The sequence below is a fragment of the Spea bombifrons genome, chromosome 4 (genome assembly GCF_027358695.1).
Source record: "Spea bombifrons isolate aSpeBom1 chromosome 4, aSpeBom1.2.pri, whole genome shotgun sequence".
NCBI lineage: Eukaryota > Metazoa > Chordata > Amphibia > Anura > Pelobatidae > Spea > Spea bombifrons.
The window spans coordinates 62,196,824-62,218,733 of record NC_071090.1 but is presented as its reverse complement, the minus strand read 5'-3'; the positions used below and the strand labels follow the sequence as shown (position 1 = coordinate 62,218,733).

Sequence of the window (21,910 nt, the reverse complement as noted above, 5' to 3'; positions counted from 1 at the left end):
TCTCAATGAGTCTATAGAAATGTCCGAATGTCCTGCATAAATTATATCTTTAGCTTGATTTCTAAAAATTAGTAAATTAAGGTGAGCAATAAGTAGTGTTTGCCAACTGGCCTGTTTGCCCCTGAAATGACAGCACTGTTGTTCCAGCAGTAAAGAACTGAAATTGTATCATTTAACCACGTCAGTCACTTAGATAACATTACTTAGTTTATGTCCGTATCAGCTAACCACAATATTTCAAAACAATGCAGTAGGTTTTTCAAGTACTGTCCTAGAATGGCTCTCAAGAGATACTTAGTTGCCATTGCATACATGTAAGAAGAATCAATATTGTTTGACCATTAAATGAACTCTTGGGGATTTCAACGTCTCCATACGCGATATATATTTAAACATTTGTATTGACAATATCATAGAACATATGATCATTTAATTTAATCACGTAGTCCATTTCATTATGAATGAAGTATGAAAGCTTATTGATATATACATTATGACATCAGTAGTCATTTAGCCTTTTTTAATGCACTAATGTGATGATGTGTGATTCAAACAGTCTCTCTTTCTTTTTAATTCTAGGCACCACAAGACAGCCTAAAGAGGGGGAGGTTCCCGGTGTGGACTACAACTTTATTACGGTGGAAGCGTTTATGGAATTAGAGAAAAGTGGTGCTCTGTTAGAGAGTGGAACCTATGAAGGTAATGTTTTGCTTCTTTTTGTTCCCGAGTTGTACACAGAAATTGATGCGTAAAAAATATCCGAACTACAAGCTGCTTGTGTCTCATGGGCATCTCGAACAAGATTTACAGCAGTGTAAAGACTAGAAGAAAACACTGTTTCATTTTTTCCCAGTTTGTCTGCATAGTTACTGAAATAAAATCCACAAGTCTTATCACAATACATTACAAAAGTTAAGGTGGTTTGACTTTAGTAAACAATGTAATATTGGAAATCATTAAGAAAACTATTCACAAGACAATCCATCATTAAATATGAGGCTGTTTTGTTGCAATACGAGAGTTATTGTGACAGTCGTGAGCTTCTGTGTAAAAACCAGGACGTGTATTTTTGATATAAAATAAAAAATTGCGTAACTTTCATAACCTAAACGGTTTAAGGGTTAACCATGATCTTATGCAATTTATCAGAAAATGTATGCTTGGTGCCATTAGAATACAGAAATTGTTTTCACTTTTTCTTTCAAATAGGCTATTGTATTTGTCTGGACTAATATTTCCAATGAATGTGTTAAGTGCATGCTAAATCACCCATCAAAGTGTGTAAAGTCATATTTCCTATGACGAGAGATACGGCAGTGACAGAACAGCCAATATGTAGATAAATAAAAGTCAATGTATTGGAGAGCTAACAAATATTTGCACTTAGCACCCAAATGAAATGAAATTCTTACTTGCTGACAGCCTGCTTAATCCTTACGTTTTTGGCAAGGGCCAGGTCACTTTATCACAACGGCATGGCTATTAACCAGTTAAAATGTAACTCTGGGGGCGTGGCCTGGCAACGGAGCTGCATGGACGTGTGAGAGACGAGCTCCGCCAGCACACGAGCGATACCGCGGCTACAACCATTATTTCTCCTAGACAGTGTCTTCTCCGAGTAGCGTTTCGTTCCCTGAAGCGGAGGAGATGTCTACGAAACATGTAAAGAAGACCCCGAGCAAGTTACAGCACTACTTTCCCAAGCGTACACGGACGGGTGGTGAAGAACAAGATGGCGACGAGTCTTCTTTCCCGCCATCACAGCCTGATCACGCAGATGGTGAAGTGGATATTGACCCAGAGGCTCCCGTGACCCCAGGAATCTTGAGACACATGCTGGATACCATGCAATCCTCTATGACTGATGCCATTAAAGGTATGCTTTCAGATTTAAAACAAGACCTGGCGCATTTGGGGGCACGTACAGACCACATGGAGCATAAATTCTCTGACTTTTCATCCACCTTTAATGAATTAGTTGACAGGCACAATGCATTGGAAGATAATTATGCTGCATTGCTTACTAAAATGGCTGATTTAGAAGATCGCTCTCGGCGTAACAATTTACGGATTAGAGGCATTCCTGAGGAGGTGACAGTTGAGGCCCTGCATGCGTACCTTCGCTCTTTTTTCCTCGTGCTCTTACCAGACATCCCGGAATCGGACCTGCGGCTTGATCGGGCTCATAGAGTGCCGAAACCGAAATCCCTGCCATCCACGGTTCCCAGAGATGTGATTTTACGCCTCCATTACTTTTCGGCTAAAGAGGCTATTATGCAACGGGCCCGTCAACATCCCTCCTTTCCTGCACCATACACGCACCTACACATTTTTGCGGACCTTTCCTCTGCCACACTGGCGAAACGCCGTACTTTTATCCCGATTACATTAGCCCTGAGGAAAAACCACATTTCATATAGATGGGGCTTTCCCACAAAGCTCCTCATTACCAGAAACGGATCTCTTCATGTTGCCTGCACACCTATGGAGGGGCTTGATCTTCTACAACAGTGGCACCTAGTCCACGAAGACATCACAACCATAGACCAACTGGACTCTATGCCTGTTCCTCGACGTTCACCCACAGATGAAGACATAGTGAGACCCAGCAGAAAGCGGACAACGAAGCAACACCATTCCCGATCACATGCGAAGGCTGCTTCGGTGTCCGCTTCACCCTCAAGGCTTTCTCCTGTGTCTACATGACTCTCAGATAAGCCCTCTGTTTTTGCTTTGCTCTGGTATCCTTTGACTTTTTTTTGTTGATATTTGAAGCCCCTTCCTTGGTTTTGTTGTACAACCACAGTTTCACTGATTTGGGGCTATTGATATGTTTATTGGTTACCCACTGCGTGAGGGGGTTTTTTATTTTACCCTCTGGACCCCGCATTTGACCACTCTTACACTCATACACACATACACACATGCACACGACGTATTCCTCCCTTTTTGCCACTCATTCATTTCTGCACCACATGGTCTCACGACTTATGGGCTAACATGTCTCAGTGGGGTTTTTTTTTTTTTTTTTTTTTTTTTTTTTTTTTTTTTCTTTCATGTCTACATATTGCCCTACTCGCCCATTGAGAGCTTCGAGTTTTCATCTTTGTCTCCCTACGAACATATGGCTGAGGCGTTCGTGCATCGCACACACACATGTGATCTCTTATGTTTAATATGCTCTCTGCAGGGTATTGAGATTTCGTTCCGTATACATTTGGTGTATCTATATGGGATGCTACAGTGTCGCTGTGCCGGCACTTGGTTCACTGTTTTTTTTTTTTTTTTTTTTTTTTTGTTTATTTATTTATTTATTTATTTATTTATTTATTTTTTTTTTTTTTTTTTTTTTTTTTTTTTTCTCTCTGTGTTGCCTCTCCATGTTGCGCTACATGCCTCGTCTGGGCCTTACTATTTGTTTCACAAATGGTTTACCTTTGCGTTGATCCTGCACTACATACACACATGTTCACAATTATGGTTATTTTCTCATATTTAATGTGATTACACTTGCATGTATCTCTATGGCCTCGTCTGGGCCTTACTGCGTGCTTCGTCTGGGCCTTACTATTTATTCCACAAATGGTTTACCTTTGCGTCGTTCCTGCACTACATACACACATGTTCACAATTATGTTTATTTTCCCATATTTAATGTGTCTATACTTACATGTATCTTTCTGGGGTACTGTGACTTGGAATTATTATTTATTTATTTATTTAGTTTTTTTTTTTTTTTTTTTTTTTTTTTTTTTTTTTTTTATTTATTTCTCCTTTTCTCTTATTTGCTGTTTATGGGATCTATTGTATGGCCCTGCCCACTACATATGGTCTCTATTGTGTGCCCTGCATCTGTTCTATATTCGTGACGTTCCTGACAAACTCCCCAACTACTTTGATATCAGATTGTATTACATGGTTCTGTATTGTTCATATGCACACTCTTCCACAGGGCTAAGTTTTGTGCCCACCCATCTCCTTATTGTATCCATAAATGCGGTTACCTACCTTGGTTTTATTTTTTTTTTTTTTTTTTTTTTTTTTTTTTTTTTTTTTTTTTTTTTTTTTTTTTTATTTTTTTCTCTCTTTTCTGACTATGGTTACTAGGGGATCTCTGCTTGATTCACCTGTTCTATCCTCCCTGTGCCCGGCGATTTCTCAGTCGCCTGTGTGCCAGCAAGTCATAGCTACTGCTGGTTTTTTTTTTTTTTTTTTTTTTGGCCTCGAACAGGCTTTCTGAGTCCTGTCGCACGGGATTCCCCTTAACGGCGCTTATGTACCACACATACACACACGTCTATTCCCTGCTGGGTTGTTTTTTTTTTTTTTTTTTTTTTTTTTTTTTTTTTCTTTATATCCCCTCTGGCAGGGGGGGGGTCTCACACGTTATACTTTAAGGTTTTGTGTTTCTATGCATGCTTTTACACCTGGTTGTACTTGCTGCCTGTTCATTTCCGTGGGAATCTTATGATTCTGTATAAATGCAATGTTTTGGTTCTCATGACTTTTATTGTTCGGGGTTTCTTTATGACTATTTCCCTTATACTGTCTTCCGGATGTCCGGAGAAATGTTTAGTTTTCTTAACATTGTCTCGCCTGTGTGCCAGCTAGTCCTAGCCACTGCTGGTTTTTTGCCCCCACATACGGTTCACTGTATTTCTTGAGCACATCGTTCTGTATAACCATTGAGGTTGTGCGCAAATTGTGTGTTTCTTGAAGTGCTTTTGCTTTTTTTATCAATTCCTTTGTTTCCTTCCCTTCTTGCCTCCCCCTCTTCCTCCCCCACCCCTTTTTTTTTTTTTTTATTATTTATTTATTAATTTTTTTTTTTTTTTTTTTTTTTTTTTTTTTTTTTTTTTTTTTTTTTTTTTTTCTTTCTTTCCTTCTCTTCTCTCTTTCTCTCTCTCTTTCTATTTTTTCTTCTCTTTGCCACTTAGGTCAGTCGGTCGTTATCCAGTTGCCACTGCTATTGTACCAAGATGCAAATTACCTTCCTTTCTATTAATGCTCGGGGATTAAATACCCCACATAAGCGTCGGATGCTGTTTCAGGAGCTCAAAACGCGTAAGGCTACGGTGGTGTTGATTCAGGAGACCCACCTCGCTAAATCCCAAGCACGATTACTGGCGTCCAAATATTATCCCCTAGAATATCATGCGCGCGCTGCCAACAAGACTATGGGTGTAGCTATACTTATTAGTAGACAAGTTCACTTTCAGTTGTTGTCTCAGACCCGTGACCCGAAGGGTCGCTACCTTATTGTTCGGGGTTGCATTGACGGTACCACTTATACTATCCTTAATCTTTATGCCCCTAATTCCGGTCAGACCGCTTTTTGTGATCATGTATTCACTAAACTACACAGGCTGAGGCAGGGTAGAGTGATTGCTGGAGGAGATTTTAATCTCGTTTCGACTCCCTCCTTGGACTCTTCCGCCAAATTGTCTACTAGATATTTGAGGACACTGACGGACCAGGGTAAAAAATTCCAAGATTTGCTTCACCAACACTCCCTTTTTGACACTTGGCGGGTGGTACACCCTTTAGGTAGGGACTTTTCTTTTTACTCGAATGTTCATTCAAGTTATTCCAGAATTGATATGCTCTTGGTAGATGGTGAGGTCCTGCAGTTGATTCAAAGCGCAGAGATAGGACATATATCGTGGTCTGACCACGCTCCTGTGTGGATTTCCCTGGTAAATGGTCCCTCCTTGTCACCATCAGCCCGATGGCGCCTAAATGAAAGTCTCTTGCAACAGACGGAGGTATGCGTGGATGTTGCGGACGCGCTCGCCGAGTATTTTCGGACCAATGCCACTCCGGAGATTTCGCCCTCCACCCTCTGGCTTGCCCATAAGGCAGTCATACGGGGTCATCTTATTAAAATTGCGTCTGCTCAAAAGAAGCAGAGATTACGTATGATCTCAGAACTTACTGACCGTCTGGTGTCCTTGGAGCTTACCAATAAAGCATCTTGGTCCAAAGACACTCAGGATGAGATAAGGGAGATCAAAGCTGAATTACATAAACTTCAACTACATTACACGGAATTCGCGTTACGTCGGCTTCACCTGCAGTATTATGCAAAGGGGAATCGTGCTGATTCCTTGTTGGCTCGCAAGCTCCGACTCCAGACGTCTGCCTGTACTACCCATTATTTGCAGACTTCTCAGGGTGGGAGGGTGTATAATCCAAAAGACATCGCTGATATGTTTGCGAAATACTATGACTCCTTATATAACCTCCGTCTACAGACGGACTTACCGCAACCGCGTTCGGTGGAGATTGCTGATTTCCTCTCCTCTCTTTCAATCCCTCGGCTTTCTGCAGATGAGTGGGAGGCTTTGGTGGCGCCGCCCTTACCTGATGAAGTAGAGCGTACCATTGCCGGCTTGAAGTCTCATAAAGCCCCAGGTCCAGACGGCTTCTCCAATCTTTATTATCAAAAATTTAAATCTATTTTGGCTCCTCGCTTAAGTGATCTCTTTTCCTGTTTCTTGGAGTCTACACCCCTTCCTGGTGAAATGTCTGAAGCCTATGTAGTCACCATCCCTAAACCCGGGAAGTCCCCTTCGGCTTGTGAAAATTATAGACCTATATCCCTGTTAAACACGGATCTTAAGCTTTATTCCAAATTGCTTGCTAACCGTTTGAATACCTTGCTTCCTACCTTGATCCGCAATGATCAGGTAGGTTTTATCTTAGGTCGTCAACCGTCTGATAATACGAGGCGCATTATTAATATTACCCATCTTGCGAAGTCTACTAATACACCTTGTGTGCTGCTCTCTTTGGATGCGGAGAAGGCTTTCGACCGCATTCATTGGGGGTATCTGCTCTCTACGTTGAGGGCTTTTGGCTTACCAGAGAAATTCGTTACCGCAGTTTCTGTCCTCTACGACCAGCCCCGTGCGCGAGTCTATACCTCTGGCTTTCTTTCGGAGCCCTTCGCTATTAGCAATGGCACCCGCCAGGGATGCCCGCTCTCGCCGCTTTTGTTTGCTCTAGCCATGGAACCGCTGGCGATTGCCATCAGAGATCACCCCGATATTGCGGGCTTTCCCATACGCTCCGTTGAATCTAAAATTTGTCTGTACGCTGATGATGTCCTCCTGACACTCACTAATCCAACGATTTCTCTTCCAAATTTACATGCGTTATTGTCTACTTTTGGTAATCTCTCGTACTACAAAATTAATTGGCATAAAACGCAGGCTCTTAATATAGGATACGAGACTTCGGTGATTGACGCCGTGTCCGGGACTTTTCATTATTCTTGGCGTACGGACTTTATTACATATTTGGGGGTCCGCATTACTAAGTCGGCTGGTTCCTTATTTAAAGCCAACTTTCTACCGCTTTGGAACAAAATCTGTGACGATTTAAACAGATGGTCAAAACTGGAGATTTCCTGGCTTGGCCGTATTGTCTCTTTCAAAATGAATTCCCTGCCCAAACTGCTTTACCTCTATCGGACTTTGCCCATAGCTTTGCCTTCTGGATTTTTTCGTACGATGCAAACCAGACTGTCTAAATTTTTTTGGCTCCACAAACGGCCCCGGCTTCCGTATCATATTCTACAGCGCTCTAAATTACTTGGGGGTTTGGGGATTCCTAATCTCAGGCTCTATTATCTTGCCTCCAACCTGGCTCAAACCCTTCTTCTCTTTTCAGATCCATCTAGGGTGGCCTGGGTGGACCATGAATCCTTGTTTACTTCCCCATTTTTGCTACGGGATCTTCTGTGGCTTCCTAAGAATTCTAGACCTCCACTGCCGGATGCCTTACCCACGACCTCGCTCTCGTTGGCAGTGTGGGACAAACATAAATCCATGTTGCGGTTTCCTGATCACCTTCTCGGGCACGCTCCATTGTCTTCGTTGAAACCCGTTATCCCTCATGTCCACTTAGATAATTGGATACGTTGTGGTGTCACTTCGGTATCCCATTTGTTCTCCGGGGGTCGTCTACGTTCTTTCCAGGACCTGCAGAGTACTTTTTCCCTGCCCAGTCGTGATTTCTTTAAGTATCTACAGGTTCGGCACGTCCTTTCGCAGCATCTGAGGGACCTCCCTGCCTCCTGTCCTGACTCCCCGATCGTTCGGCTTTGCCTGAAAGCCCCTTGTGTTCCGGGGGCCATCTCGGTTTGTTATACTGCTCTGTTGGGTCACGGGTCTGATGACAAACTTCCATTTATGCTACAATGGGAGAGGGAACTTGGCAGGGAATATGATGTTCAAACTTGGTATCATGCCCTCTCCTCGTTTCAGGGGGTCTCAAAAAATGCTACTCACTTCGAAACCAATAGGAAGGTTCTCTTTCGGTGGTATTATGTTCCTTCCAGGCTAGCTAAAATGTTCCCCTCCTCCTCCCCATTGTGCTGGAGACAGTGCGGGGAAGTGGGCTCCATGCTCCATGTATGGTGGGGCTGTCCTGTGCTCCAATCCTACTGGACGGCTGTTTTTCATCTCATAGTGGAATTGTTGCATATTCCAATAGCGGCCGAGGTGGAGATTGCGTTGTTGGATATGTTTCCCCCGTCATTAGCCTCCCCATTGCGAAAACTACTGGGTCATGTTTTGATCGCAGCCAAGGTTTGCATTGCGCGCAAGTGGAAGGACCCAATCCCTCCCACGATTCAGGACGTCTTGTATGCGCTTACTACTACCCGTACTTATGAACAGATGGCGCATTCCGCCTCTAACACTCCACACATTTTCCATGACACTTGGGCGACCTGGGATGAGTATTATACTGCTACATTCTGCCCTATGCCTAGTGGTTATATCCTGAAAGATTTGCGGACCGTTTGGTATCGGAAGGCGACTCTGGCATCTTGATTACCTTTGGGCTTCTTCTCTTTCTTTTACTGCTTTCTTCTTCTCGCTCTTTCCTCATTCCCCCCCCCTTTTTTTTTTTTTTTTTTTTTTTTTTTTTTTTTTTCTTTCTTTCTTTTCTCTCTCCTTCCTTCCCCATCCCCTCCCCATCCCTCCCCATCCCTCCCCCATCCCTCCCCATCCCTCCCCCGTCCCTTCCCCTTCCCTGTTCCTAAAAATGTAAAATCTGAGATCTGTGTGACATATTGTATACATATTATACCCATATGATATTTCTACATTGTTTTTCCGCATTGTATGGCGGTATACTTGTAGTACTGTCCAATTGTAGTGCGCATTTTTTTCTGTTGTTTTTCTTTATGTATTTACTCCTATGCATTACATGGAGGATTCTTGTGTTATTTTTATGTCTGATCTCAATAAAAATTCAGTTTCAAAAAAAAAAAAAATGTAACTCTGTAGAAGCCCTAATGACCGGGGCGGACTGAGACCATTTAGGGTCCCGGGCAACAAAAAGGCACGGGCCCCTTGTGGTGATGCCCCACACTATCATGACCACCCCTTTTAAATACTTTTAAGCAGTGTAAATAAATTTTAATTTGTGGTTTTCACACATAAATATAATTATTATTAAATATTTATTAAATAAAATCTGCAGCTATTAAAAAGTACAAGATATTCTATTTATAAATATATAAATACTGAAAATCAGTATAAAAAATTTATGAGTAACTATATTTATTATGACATAACTGCCATCACTACATACTGAGCCAGACATTGATGGTGGCACAGGATAACTATCATCACTATATTCTGAGTCAGACAATGACGGTGGTACAGAATTACTCCTATCAGTACATACTGTGCCAGACATTGAAAGTGGTACATCATAACTACCATCACTTTACACAGGGCCAGACATAGACGGTGGTACAGCATATCTGCCATCACTATATACTGAGCAAGACACTGTTGATGATATAGCATAAATGCCATGCCATAATTATATACTGTAACAGACATTCACAGTGGTACAGCATAATTGCCATTACTTTACACTGAGCCAGACATTGAGGGTGGTAAAGCATAATTGCCATCACTTTACACTGAGCCAGACATTGAGGATGGGACAACATAACTCCCATCTCTATATATTGTGCCAGACACTGAAGGTGGTACAGCATAACTGACATCACTATTTACTAAGCTTTATGTGTAACTAGGCACTTATGGTGGTATACACTATGTGAGTTATTGTGTACCACCATCAGAGGACCATCACACACATGCTACATGCTTTCTAACACTTTCACAATGTTTTCTTGCCTTTCCTTTGTCTCTGGTTCCTCTTTCACTTCCTCCACCTTAGTCTGTTTTGCCTCCTCTTCTTTTTCTTACCTTTCTATTTTCTTTAAGAAATGGCCTTCTGGTCCAGCAGTGGGTGTGTCTTCAGCACTGGGCGCCAGGATATGACATCAAACCCCAACGCACATAGACTTATACATAGACATTCATGCTCACTCGCACTTATACATTGACATTCATGCTCACGCACACTTATACATAGACATGCGTTCAAACGTACATACCAACTCCCTCTAGCACCCCCTTATCGCTCCTGCAGCTTTAGGCCAGACTGCTTGCACAGTGAGTGCTTCAACACGGGGTCACATGACATAACGTGACTCCGCTGCATTACTGTGTCCCTGTGCCATTTCAGAATTGTTTAGAAAGGACCCTTCCTTGGTTGGAAGGGCCCTTTCTGAGCAATTTTAAACGGGCACAGGGACACAGGAACAAGTGGTTGCAGGGTCGCCCCTGTAGTTATGCCACTGTTTTGGCTGGTTATTGGGACATCCATGATCTCGCCCCACCGGTCCTGCTCCTTCAAACACCACCCTGACCTTCGTGGGCCCACAACCCTCATGATGGGTCAGTCCACCTCTGTCTAATGATGTGGAATATGTTTCCCTACAGTTATTTTTATGATTTGCTTACTTTTAGTATGTTTTATTTTAGTCCTTTTAAAGACATCTTGGAGGCAGTCTGCATTTTACCTAGTGTGCAATACTAATGATGCTGTTTGTATATATTTGGTTACCTGAAATGCATGTATCCATTGTACACCACTTATGATGACGCTATATAAGTCAAAACAAATTCTCCTGTAGAAAATGTTCAGAAAAACATTTATTTAAGCTCTGCATATGACATTTAATTCTTATATAAATGCAATGAACATAAGGGTTTGTTTCACCAGAGCAGAAACTGCATTCCAATGTTTGCCCTGAGCCATTACTTTCCAGGCCACTTTATTCGGTATACACAGTATTAAAAATAAGTTTCTCTTTAATAGGGAGGATAAATGGTACAGATACCCAATGTGTCAGTGATTTTGTGGGTTTTTCTTAATGGTTATTTGGTGGTGCTTTCTTATAACTATATACTGTTTGTAACTATATTTGGATCACTTATTCAACTGATGCCTACATGGTCTACCAATATCTCAATGGATCTTAAGTGACACTGTAATGGCTTACAAAAATATGGTGCGCTTACTTCATAGACACATCACCAGTAGTATGTTGACAAACACAGTTATTTTGAAGGATTGATATATAGTAGTTCTATATAGTAATATACTCATTAATGTATTTTATGGCTCTGTAATGCAAGTGGTGTCGGTATTTTCAAATAACCAGCTGTCTCATTCAATGATGTTTATCTTGCATCTGTAGGACAGAAAATGTGATTATAGCAGAAAAGACCTTTCAAAGTCTCTAACATTGACTATAAATGTGTTTTTTTTAATGTTAAGGCTTTTTAAAATGTCATCTGCTGTAGATGTTCTGTTGAATGAAACTTTTAAATGCACAGTTGTATTTGTACTCACAAGGTGATACTTTTGACATCAGTGCCAATGATAAATAGCTTGAATCTTCTTAATTTGGGGGAAAAAATACTTAAATTTGCTTATACTGTTCAAGTTTCGTATTGGAGAGCCATAATTAAGTAAATTATAAATGAAAGATTTCAGCAGATAAGTTGAAATGTGTCAGTTATGTCGGTGTTTTCTAATGTTTTTTAAAACCAGCAGGGACCTTCCATTTGGTTACTATGATGATTGATGTACTTCTACAACTTTGCACCAAAATGTATATTTTTTATGAAACTCCCAAAGTGCTCTAGTGCACTTTGTAATGGTCACAAGTGAAAATAAGGGAGAAACATATCACACACATTTGAGATATGTTGAGATATAATAGTCATTATGCACATGCTATATAGCTACAGGATGGATCCTTCATCTAGGAAATGTACAGGCTTGTTTCTTATTATAAAAGCATAATGGTCATAGCCCTATTATTTCCATGAATATTCATACACTAAATGCTTGATTCTGGCTGTTAAATTCTTAATTGCTTTAATGATTATACATCATTAGCATGATATAAAAAGAAAGTCTTTTAACTTGTGATAGCTATCATATACTATTGTCACAGGGATGCTAATGACATTTCTTATATGTATCACTAGAGAGCATCTGGTTTATCTTATCTTCAGTGCATAATATGACTGGTCTTTATTCTGCAGTGCACATTGTGATCAATCTTTTTTCTGCACAGAGCATAATGTAATGTGGTCAGTGTTGCCCTCTTCAAAGTGCAGTGCATAATGCAGTAAGAATATCTATCTGCTTGTAGCTATTTTCTATATCTGTATAGAGAAGTATTGTGGCCAGGCTTTATATCCATGCTAAGCATGTACAGTATATTTTGGAGTATCTATCCAGGCAGTGGATAATGTAGTTAGTGACTGGAGAGAATGATGTATGAGTTTGTGTGTACACATAGAGTTCTCCACAGCATGGCTTAAAATCTTTAGCCTTCAAATAAGTTGTTTATTATCAATGTTAATTGAATAATGCTATATAACTCCCATACAAATTTGAATAAAGATACTTCAGCTAAAAATTGGTGTTTCGTGACTTTTTATTAAAAACATTATAAAAGGCCAATGACTATCCCTGAATACCGAGGATATTATACACAGTAATGTACACAGCAATATACAAACTGTACCAGGGTTTACAGGCTGCATAATGTTCCAACTACAAATACAGAAACAAGAAAACAATGGAGATTGTTATCCTGAAAGTATTACTTTGTAGCTGGAAAACACTATTTATGATATATTTGTGTTTTTTTCTATTACTTATAAAAACAGATGCATATACCATATTATATTGGTACTTGGGTTTGAATACCTTGTTATTTGAGCGAACATAAATTAGTCAGACTTGAATGCCTTTGCAAATATTTACTATTTATATGTAGTTCCACTTCACCAAGTTCAATTTACTGTCAATTTTCCAGCTCTCTGACATAAGCCATATGCTTGCAACACGAAAGTGCTACTCCTTGACTTTCTTATACCCTGTGTTCGAAATTCAATCCAATACTTCCTGACATTGGTATTTAAGTACCATGAACACTGCAGGATTATAGGATCATCTTGGCAGAGCAGAGTTGGATGCATTATGCATTATATTGCAACTTAGGAATTGCCATTCTGGTGTAAAACAGACCTGTCACTAAATCTTACATGTTACATGTCAGTAAATTACTTAAGTTTGTATAATAAGTCATGTAATGATGTTTGTATATTGCTTATTTTCATCTATATATATATATAGTAAAAAAAACACACAATTATGAGTCTAGCTGAACCTCAAAACCTGCCTCTCTTCACCTCCAGCCACAAACCCACAACACAGATGTCCCAATGTGGACACCTGAAATGTTTGGGGTATGAATGAAAACTCTCGTATCCTTTTAGTACAAGCCTATTTTCGTACAACATGGTATCAACATACCTGGACAATCTCCTGGGTAGGCTACCGAGAGCTTTCCTTCTTCTGGGGGAGCGGTTTAATGAGGGGTTGGGACTAACCCCAGACAGAGAGTACACAGAGCCACATTTGGGGAGAGTGGACATAGCCAAACACTGCTCCCATGCCAAAGAAAGAGGAACCTGATATGGAGACCTGGGCAGCTGCTCTGCATCTAGAAACTGAGGGTCAAACCTGGAGAGTTCTCAGTTAATGCAGTCTGTTAACTTCAGCAAGACATCCAGTCTTCATTACACAAAAATATATACAAGATGTAAAATAACCATTTGCTAGGGTTTCAGAGAAAAATGCAAAACTTCACATAGCGCAAGCTTACATATCAGTAGTCAGTATTTCACAGCCTTTAGTCTGTTAGATAGGACCTTGCTACGGTGGCATACTTAGGAAGGTAGTCTGCCCCAGGTGCCATGTATCACTAGCAAACAGATGTCCCAAGTCTCCTGGAAATTCCCTCTCACTCGGTGTCTCCCTATTCAATGCCAACCCCACTCCTTCTCTTGCCTCTTCTTGTTTTCCTGTCTTCCTTCTGTCTTCTTTTGCTTCTCACGTGTCTTCTGTCTTCATCCGCTTGTCGGTGAGCCAGGCCTTCAGGAGCACTTCCGCAAAAGGCCGGAATCTCCCAGCCACACCCTCTCCCTGAACGACGGGGAAGATGTCCCTGTGGCTCCTGTCTTTTCCTAGAGGCCAGAATAATACACCCCCAATTCACCCCTACTCCATTAAGAAAGATACCCCACCTTCATTTACCATGCAGACGAAAGAACCTCACTGTCTAGTGCATGGAGTAAAGATCTGTGCTTCACCAACAAAAATCCCTGTAATTAGCTCCTTTATGGATGTATACAATGTCTTATCCAGCATTCTAATCATTACTGCCACTGGAGGGAGCAACTCTTACAGATCTGAACTGTTCTATGCAGTTATTCTAGGCCTAGAAAGGTGCTGCCTGATGTGAAGGAAAAGAAGAGAGTATCTCTAGTAAATTTGGTTTAGAATCATGGTAACTGCAGCTTCATTACAAATAAGGAGCTACCTTGCTAATTTGTCTGATTCAGAGACCATTAGTAACATTTTAGCTATTGTTTATGTGTACATTTATAATAGCCACTATATTATGGTATCGTTCATCTAACTAAAATGTGTTGGCTATTTTTTAAATATATCTAATGACTGCAAAAGTACTGCAATAACCATATAATTATGTTTGGCACAACAGATTATTTATATTTCCTTTAATTATGTTATCCATTTTTTTTAACTTAGACCTTGACAAATAACACAGTAGCTTTCGCACATGTTCATGGAACTTAAATACATTTTTAATGTATTGTTCATTAGGTAAGGTACAATACATTAATATGCTGCAACAATACCCTATGAAGTAATGATAATACTCTCTCAGACGGCTTCTTAAACAGAAAATATATTTTTTTGCTTTTATCATCCGATGGATTGCTAAGCAATCTCATTCTTTTCTTGCTAGGAACATTCATTTTTCTTTGTTCTCGTCAATGATTGTCGCAGTTAGTCACTTGCAATCTGATCAATGGGCCTTTATTACATTTTACAAAGGAAAGCCACAAAATAAGAAAACTCACCCATTGTCTGTGATATAACTGAGCATTGAACTACAATAGAAATATCAAGACCTTTACTGTTTTATTTGTGTAGGAGAATTGCCCATTCTGCCCTTATTTCTGTGTAGCAGGCTGTGTGGGTTACTGCTGATGTAAATGACATAATTCCATTAGTCTCTGGGATCATGGCCAGAAGACCATAGTATTCTAGGATGAACCACAGACATATTCTGATATAGGGCAGCAGTAGATTTTGTAGAGCTATTACTATAGGGGGAAAGTGAAAATTAACAATTACATTGTAATTGCTAATTGGGGACTGCTAGTACAGAAAGCGATAGGTACTGCTCTTGCTCACTTACTGTCTGTTAACCAGAATAAACTGGTAATGTCAGATTTTTCACTGCTGGGTCTCGGGCTCAGATCTAAAGGCTTTAGGCCACTTTAAGCTGGGATAGGAAGAAAATGTGCATATATGGTTTTGATAGATTGTGTGTTTTATCTGTCGATAAAGTACTGTTGTATTATAGAAGGATCACCCAGAACAGACGGTGGAGTTTAGGGCTGCCCATCACATATGTGTTTTCTATGCAGTGCCCTTTAGGTGAATGCTTGTATGACAGGCCTAGGTGGTGCCCAAATAAGCATATTGTCTGCAAAATGTTTTTTGGGACATTATGTTACTGGACCACTCTGTGGAATAATACACAGCATGTACAGTAGGAAGCTGGATGTCTAAACGGGAGCCAACAAATGAAGACACGAACTCCACAATACATAGTAAATGCGTATTCATTGTCGATAATCCACCACATGATGAGCAGCAGGGATACACAGCTGCAAGGGAGAAATAGTGGAGGTAGAATTATGTATCGCAATATGTATGATTCCTTTGTTTGTATCAAATAACAGCAGGGTAACAATATAATCTTCCAGGGCCAGTGTTGTGGACATGGATTGCATCGTCCATTATTAGTGATTCACGTCACAGACGCTATATCTGTATCTCCTTTTGGATAAACCACTCCCCTAGCTGTGGCATACATTACAATACCAATTAGTTCTATTGTTTAAGAAGTGCCTTACCTCTACCACCAGGTACCACTAGAGAGTGATGTTAGATGTGTTTTGTCTAAATTGTGTATTTAAATATTAGCATCATTTTGCATAAAATAGGCCACGACCACAACAGCCAGGTATTGAAAGAGTTCTCATTGGGGGTTGCATGTTGGATGTCCTGGGTATAGCGCATGCAAATGGTTGCCAAACAACAAGCAATTTGTATAGGTTAAAAAGCCATGATTTTGTTTATGCAGAATAGGTATCAGATTTTTCAGTACAATGTAACAGAATCCTAAAATACCAAAATCTACTAAATACTAAATCTATATATAATTATACATTTAATACATATTTACAAATTGTGTATTATATATATATATATATATATATATATATATATATGTGTGTGTGTGTGTGTGTGTGTGTTTTTATCTTATCAGCATATTTGTGAATTAAAGCTTATTTGGACATTTTTGCTGGTAAATATGAGGCGTTGTATGAAACTACGTGTTTAAAAACATAAGGGGTGAAAGTGAATCTGCCTTGCTAAGTCAAGACCTATTCAGACTTGATAAGAAGAATACACAAAAGCATATCTCAAGGGCAAAACAAGGACTGATCCCATAGCTGAGTGACTCATGGATATGCATGCGCCAACACACATCATTTTGTACTGAAAGCTTTGCCTTATTTAACAGGGTTATTGCAATTCAGGCTTGGGTCTAGTGAGATGTAAGACAGATGTAAAGGACATCTGTACAAGGGACCCCTGAGGTCTTGAACGCTTATGTAAGGCTGGGCCTGTGAATGTGCGGGACAACTAAGAGGTATCAAGAACTTCTATAGATTGTGTTCTCTGGAATCAATATAGCAATATTCCTTTTCAAATTAAGTCTGGTGAGATTTCCATGCAAAATGTTTGCTTTTTTTCCTCCATCTGTCTTAGCTCTAACAAATGATTTGGTGCCAAACAGCAAACAGGCAAGACAGATGTCTTGGGCCATAAAGAGTACTTCTAGGGTGTAATGCTAAATGTGGAGCAATCACTGTGCAAACAAATTGAGTGTTCTGATGGCTGTACCCAATTATCCTGGGGAATTTCCTAAGTACCCTGATTCCCTGGGATAGCAAATTAGAATATTATTGGGGCTCTACAATTACTGGATGCAGTGGCCTGCGCCTACGTGAGCTCCATCCTTGGTGCTATGAGAACACATTAAGGTCATTAGATAGATGGCAAAGCATAAGCTGAAGCTATGGACCTGTGACAATCTGTAATATATAGCCAGCAGGTGGCAGCACAATGTAGCAATTCTCTGGGGTATTAGAAATATGCTTGCTTATGCTATATCTGCCTCATATAATATGCAACTAAGCCAATGTTCTTTTATAAATGTGCCCATTTAGACTTCACATTCAGTATATGGAAGTTACCAAAAAAATCTAATTTTCATAATTAAAGAAAACATAGAATATTTTGGCAGTATATAAATCAATAAATAACAATAATACAGAGAGCTCTTTTTCCTCCAGTTTGGTTACAAACCCGCAAGGTACGTAATATATATAATACTGTTTAATTGATCCATTTATTCTTCATCTTTTCAATTAACTGACCCATAATTGTAATTACCGAGAACATTCATTTCTTGAACAAAGAACCATTCGCTGTGGAACAGTTTCCAAATAGCAGAGATGCATGCAATAAAATTGAGTTATGCAAGGAAAGTAGATAACAAGCAAAAGAAAACAGTAGCTGTCAAGATGTTGTACAGAAATTAATTTAGGACCACTAATCTATTTTTTTCTTTATGCACGTAAGCAAGTTGCAACCAAGCTGAATACAAAACCAACATTGAATTTAGATCTGATAAACACTATGCTTCTATCTGCTGCTTTGTAATGCTGTGTGTGTATGACAGGAAGCGCAGGAACTGTTGTGTGGTTATGGTTGCCAAGGTAACAGATTCCATTATGTTGAGATGCATGGGACATCTGTGGCACTATCAGCTGAGCTTAGTGAATTATATTATAATAGGATGGCATCTGGATTGGAAAAAAATATAAAACATTCATAAACCCTTAACACGTAAAACAGATAATTCACAATTGTCAAATTTCAAAGGTCAAGTGATAGCCAAAGCATAGGGCACTCACCATCATATGAAGCCAGCTAGTGGAAAAATGTCACTACAGGAATGAAATGACTCTTTATAATACAGCAAAATGCTCTTTTCCTCTGTGTGTCTCTTGGAAACTGTTTCTTTGTATCAATGTTTAACAAGACCTCACTAAGCTCATATATGTCCTATACAACATATGTAATTTTTGTTTCCAAAGCATGTCAATGAGCAAATTTGGCAAACATTTTTTTTTTGAGTACCTGAATTGCATTAGAGTGTAAGTGTTTGTAGCGATTTAGGTAAGGTCAGAAGAAGAGACCTGGGTAGTCTCTAAAGCTTGCAATCAAGTTAGCCAATAAAAGTATCATTTTTACCAAATTGGCTTATTTTCTTTCCACAGCTAACCCAGTACTACTCTACACCTACATCATCATGTTGCATGATCAGACCATTCATCATTGTTTTAAACTCTTTCTAGAATATATAATAATCCAGAGATTACATGTTAAATTAGGACTGTGCCCTCTGTGGATGAGCAGGAAAAGAGGCTGTGACATTGCTCCCACATAGTTATTGGTCTTAAGGTACATTTTACCGGACTGCTGCTATATAACAAACCTTTAGAACTGTCCAAAATACAATGTGAGATCTAGAGTGGTATGAACACCTACTGCTTTTATCATACAATGTAACAGCCTGCTTTTGTTTCCTGCTGTTTGTTACACAATTTAGGAACATAACTGGGAACTCTCCAGATTTCACCTGGAGACTCCAGGAGAAGAGCCGCTTCTCCGGGCCACTACAGGGAATCTCCGGGTCACGAGAGCGGTGTTGCGGCATAGCCCACTCCCTGCCCACCTTCCCTTAAACAATTGGAACCATACTCTAAGAAATGGGTTATAGTTTTGGGAACAGAGTATACATTAAGTAGATCCACCATGATTCTTACTGAAGTAACTTCCAATTCATGTTCCCTCACTTAGGTCCTACAGTTATTTTTTTTCCATACCTACATAGGTAAGATTTTCCACCTTGATAGGCCTTCAAGAGGCCTGAGATGGGAATGTCAATTGCTCCACCTGTTCATCTGATATGCAGTGGGTGATATGTTTTTCATGCATATTGTAGGCCACTTTGTAAACAAAATCTTTTAATATTTTTTGTTTGTTTGTTTTTGATGTTTGACAGACATAACTAGTCATATAACTAATCAAACTAATATTTATAGTTAATCTGTGGACAGACATTAACATCAAATGGCAGGTGGTTTAATGTGAAAATACAATCTGAGAAAAGCATGTTGATTAAACACACACTTGCTAGAGATTAAGATGAGTTTGAACACCCATCACTTATTGTGAAGCTTTTTCTTTTTCTAAATACTTGGTTACTATATTTAGTGTAGGCTTTTTTCAGTCTTGCAGTGCCCATGAAAATTCATGTAAAACATCACCGAGTTTCCACAGGTCATCTAACTTTACTTGATGACAAGTATTTACAGACATTTACAGAAACTCTTACAGCCTAGCCAATGGAAGCAGATACACTTAACACGGTACTAATACATGTCTACTTTTTATAAACAAGTTAGCTCTTGTAGAATGTAGGACAGATTTGTTATGAACTATTAATGAAAGCTGTATATATGAACATTGCTAGTATATTTCAAATATGCATTTAGAAGAACAATCAAGTAATATAAGGCCCCGAGGCAAAAAGCATCTCTGAAAAAGCATGTGTAGAATTCACTCGCTGAATTATCAACTGTTAACAGCTTGCTAGAGTGTAAATAGATGTACATTGTGTGACCGGCATTCAGTCTTGCTCATCACTAATGCAAGGTTTTTCTTATACTGCATCCTTTAACCAGCTATTGTAATGAAAGTTCTACTATGTAGATTATATGGAGTATGCGTTTCTATTCTCTAAATATTGTACAATACATTGTAAATACGGTAATTCTGTTTTGAGGATTGATACTTGACAAATTCACAGTATGTCTACGTTTGTCCATAAAAGTAATGTAACTGGTAGACGTGCAAATGGGCCAAAAACTATTTGGACACATTTTTCCAAATGTTTTATTCTGGATGACATCTATTGCCCAGTGCCCACATTCACTCTCATCCACTCTCATTTACCCTCACTCGCTCTCTCATTTTTGTTGACTCTCTCTCACACTTCCTCCGTGGTGTCCTCCCATGGATCGCATGCCTGTTCAATGTTTGCATATGGTAGACTCATGAACAGAGATGTTAACCGGTTCCACTGATTCCTTCAAGCCCTTGACTGTTACTCTATGGTTGTTTTTTTACCTCATTGAGGATTCTATGTTGTACCCTTGAAGTACTGAATTCGGAATTTGTCTAACTGTGGACTGAGAAATATGCTATGTAACCCTTTCCAGCTTTATGCAAATCAACAATTCTTGATTGTAGGTTTTCTGAGATTTCTTTCTTGTGAGGCATGGCTGACATCAGCAGATCCTTCTTGAGAATAGCAAAATCAAAATGTTTTTGATGTCCAAGTAGCTCTTAATCACATCTCCAATCCAGTTTCATTGACAGGACTCCAGGTTTTCTAACTGCTGGCTCCAATAAGTTCTCGTTGAAGTGATTAGCCTAGGGGTCCCATATTTTTTTCCAACCCACACTGAATATTTGAATGATGTATTCAATATGGACAAGAAAAAAAACAATAATTTGTGTTATTAGTTAAAACAGATTGTGTTTGTTCATTATTGTAACTTAGATGAAGATCACATGATATTTTCAGAAAAAGTTATAATGCTGGTTATTCCAAATGGGTCACTTACCTTTTCTTGCCAATGTACCTTATCAAATCAAATAGAGCCCTTTATGCTTAGTCAACACATCATACTACATTTAAATATTATCTTTAAGTGACACCAGCTTTCAAAGACATGAAAGACTGTCAGTTACAGTTCCTACAAGTTTATAGGCTTAGAGTATTTTTTAAAATCCCTTTATAAGCATTTTTATTTGCCACCATTACATTTTAATGGCCCTAACCAATTCAAGTATTTCAATTTAACCCTATTATCTATACATGTTTCATTAACCCACGTCATACTGACAAAGTTGCTTGCACATTGACTAGTACAGGTCAGCTTCTCCTTCTTGCAGTGGCAGGCTCGGACAATCCAGCACTCAGTACCAAGTTATCTAGTGCTTTGAAGCAGGGAAGCGTTGACCTCTGGTATATTGGATTCCTTTTACATTAGTTTCTTGAGGGTATGATTTCATAATGTGGTGTTTTAGCATACCATTCAGCTGCTTCACTCTGCATAAGACATTACCTTTTTGATTCCAAATACTCGTCAGCAGAACGAGAGTGAAGTATTCTACTTTGAGTTTTGCCATCTGCCTAGAAAAA

General features: G+C 39.5%; 1 protein-coding gene and 1 long non-coding RNA gene across 6 annotated transcripts in view; one reads left to right on the top strand and one right to left on the bottom strand.

Annotated features, from left to right (window-relative positions):
* Positions 1-21,910, top strand: part of MAGI2 (membrane associated guanylate kinase, WW and PDZ domain containing 2) — a 401,461-nt gene that overhangs the window by 248,652 nt on the left and 130,899 nt on the right. For all 5 annotated transcript variants that reach the window (XM_053465469.1, XM_053465466.1, XM_053465467.1 and 2 more), the window contains one exon: positions 580-699. In XM_053465469.1, coding sequence (XP_053321444.1) covers positions 580-699 — 120 coding nt within the window. The remainder of the gene's footprint in view (positions 1-579; positions 700-21,910) is intronic.
* On the bottom strand, positions 4,014-5,251 carry LOC128492791 (uncharacterized). The gene is made up of 2 exons (XR_008354138.1): positions 4,787-5,251; positions 4,014-4,094 (listed from the first exon to the last, which is right to left on the bottom strand). It is a non-coding gene; the product is annotated as an uncharacterized LOC128492791 (long non-coding RNA).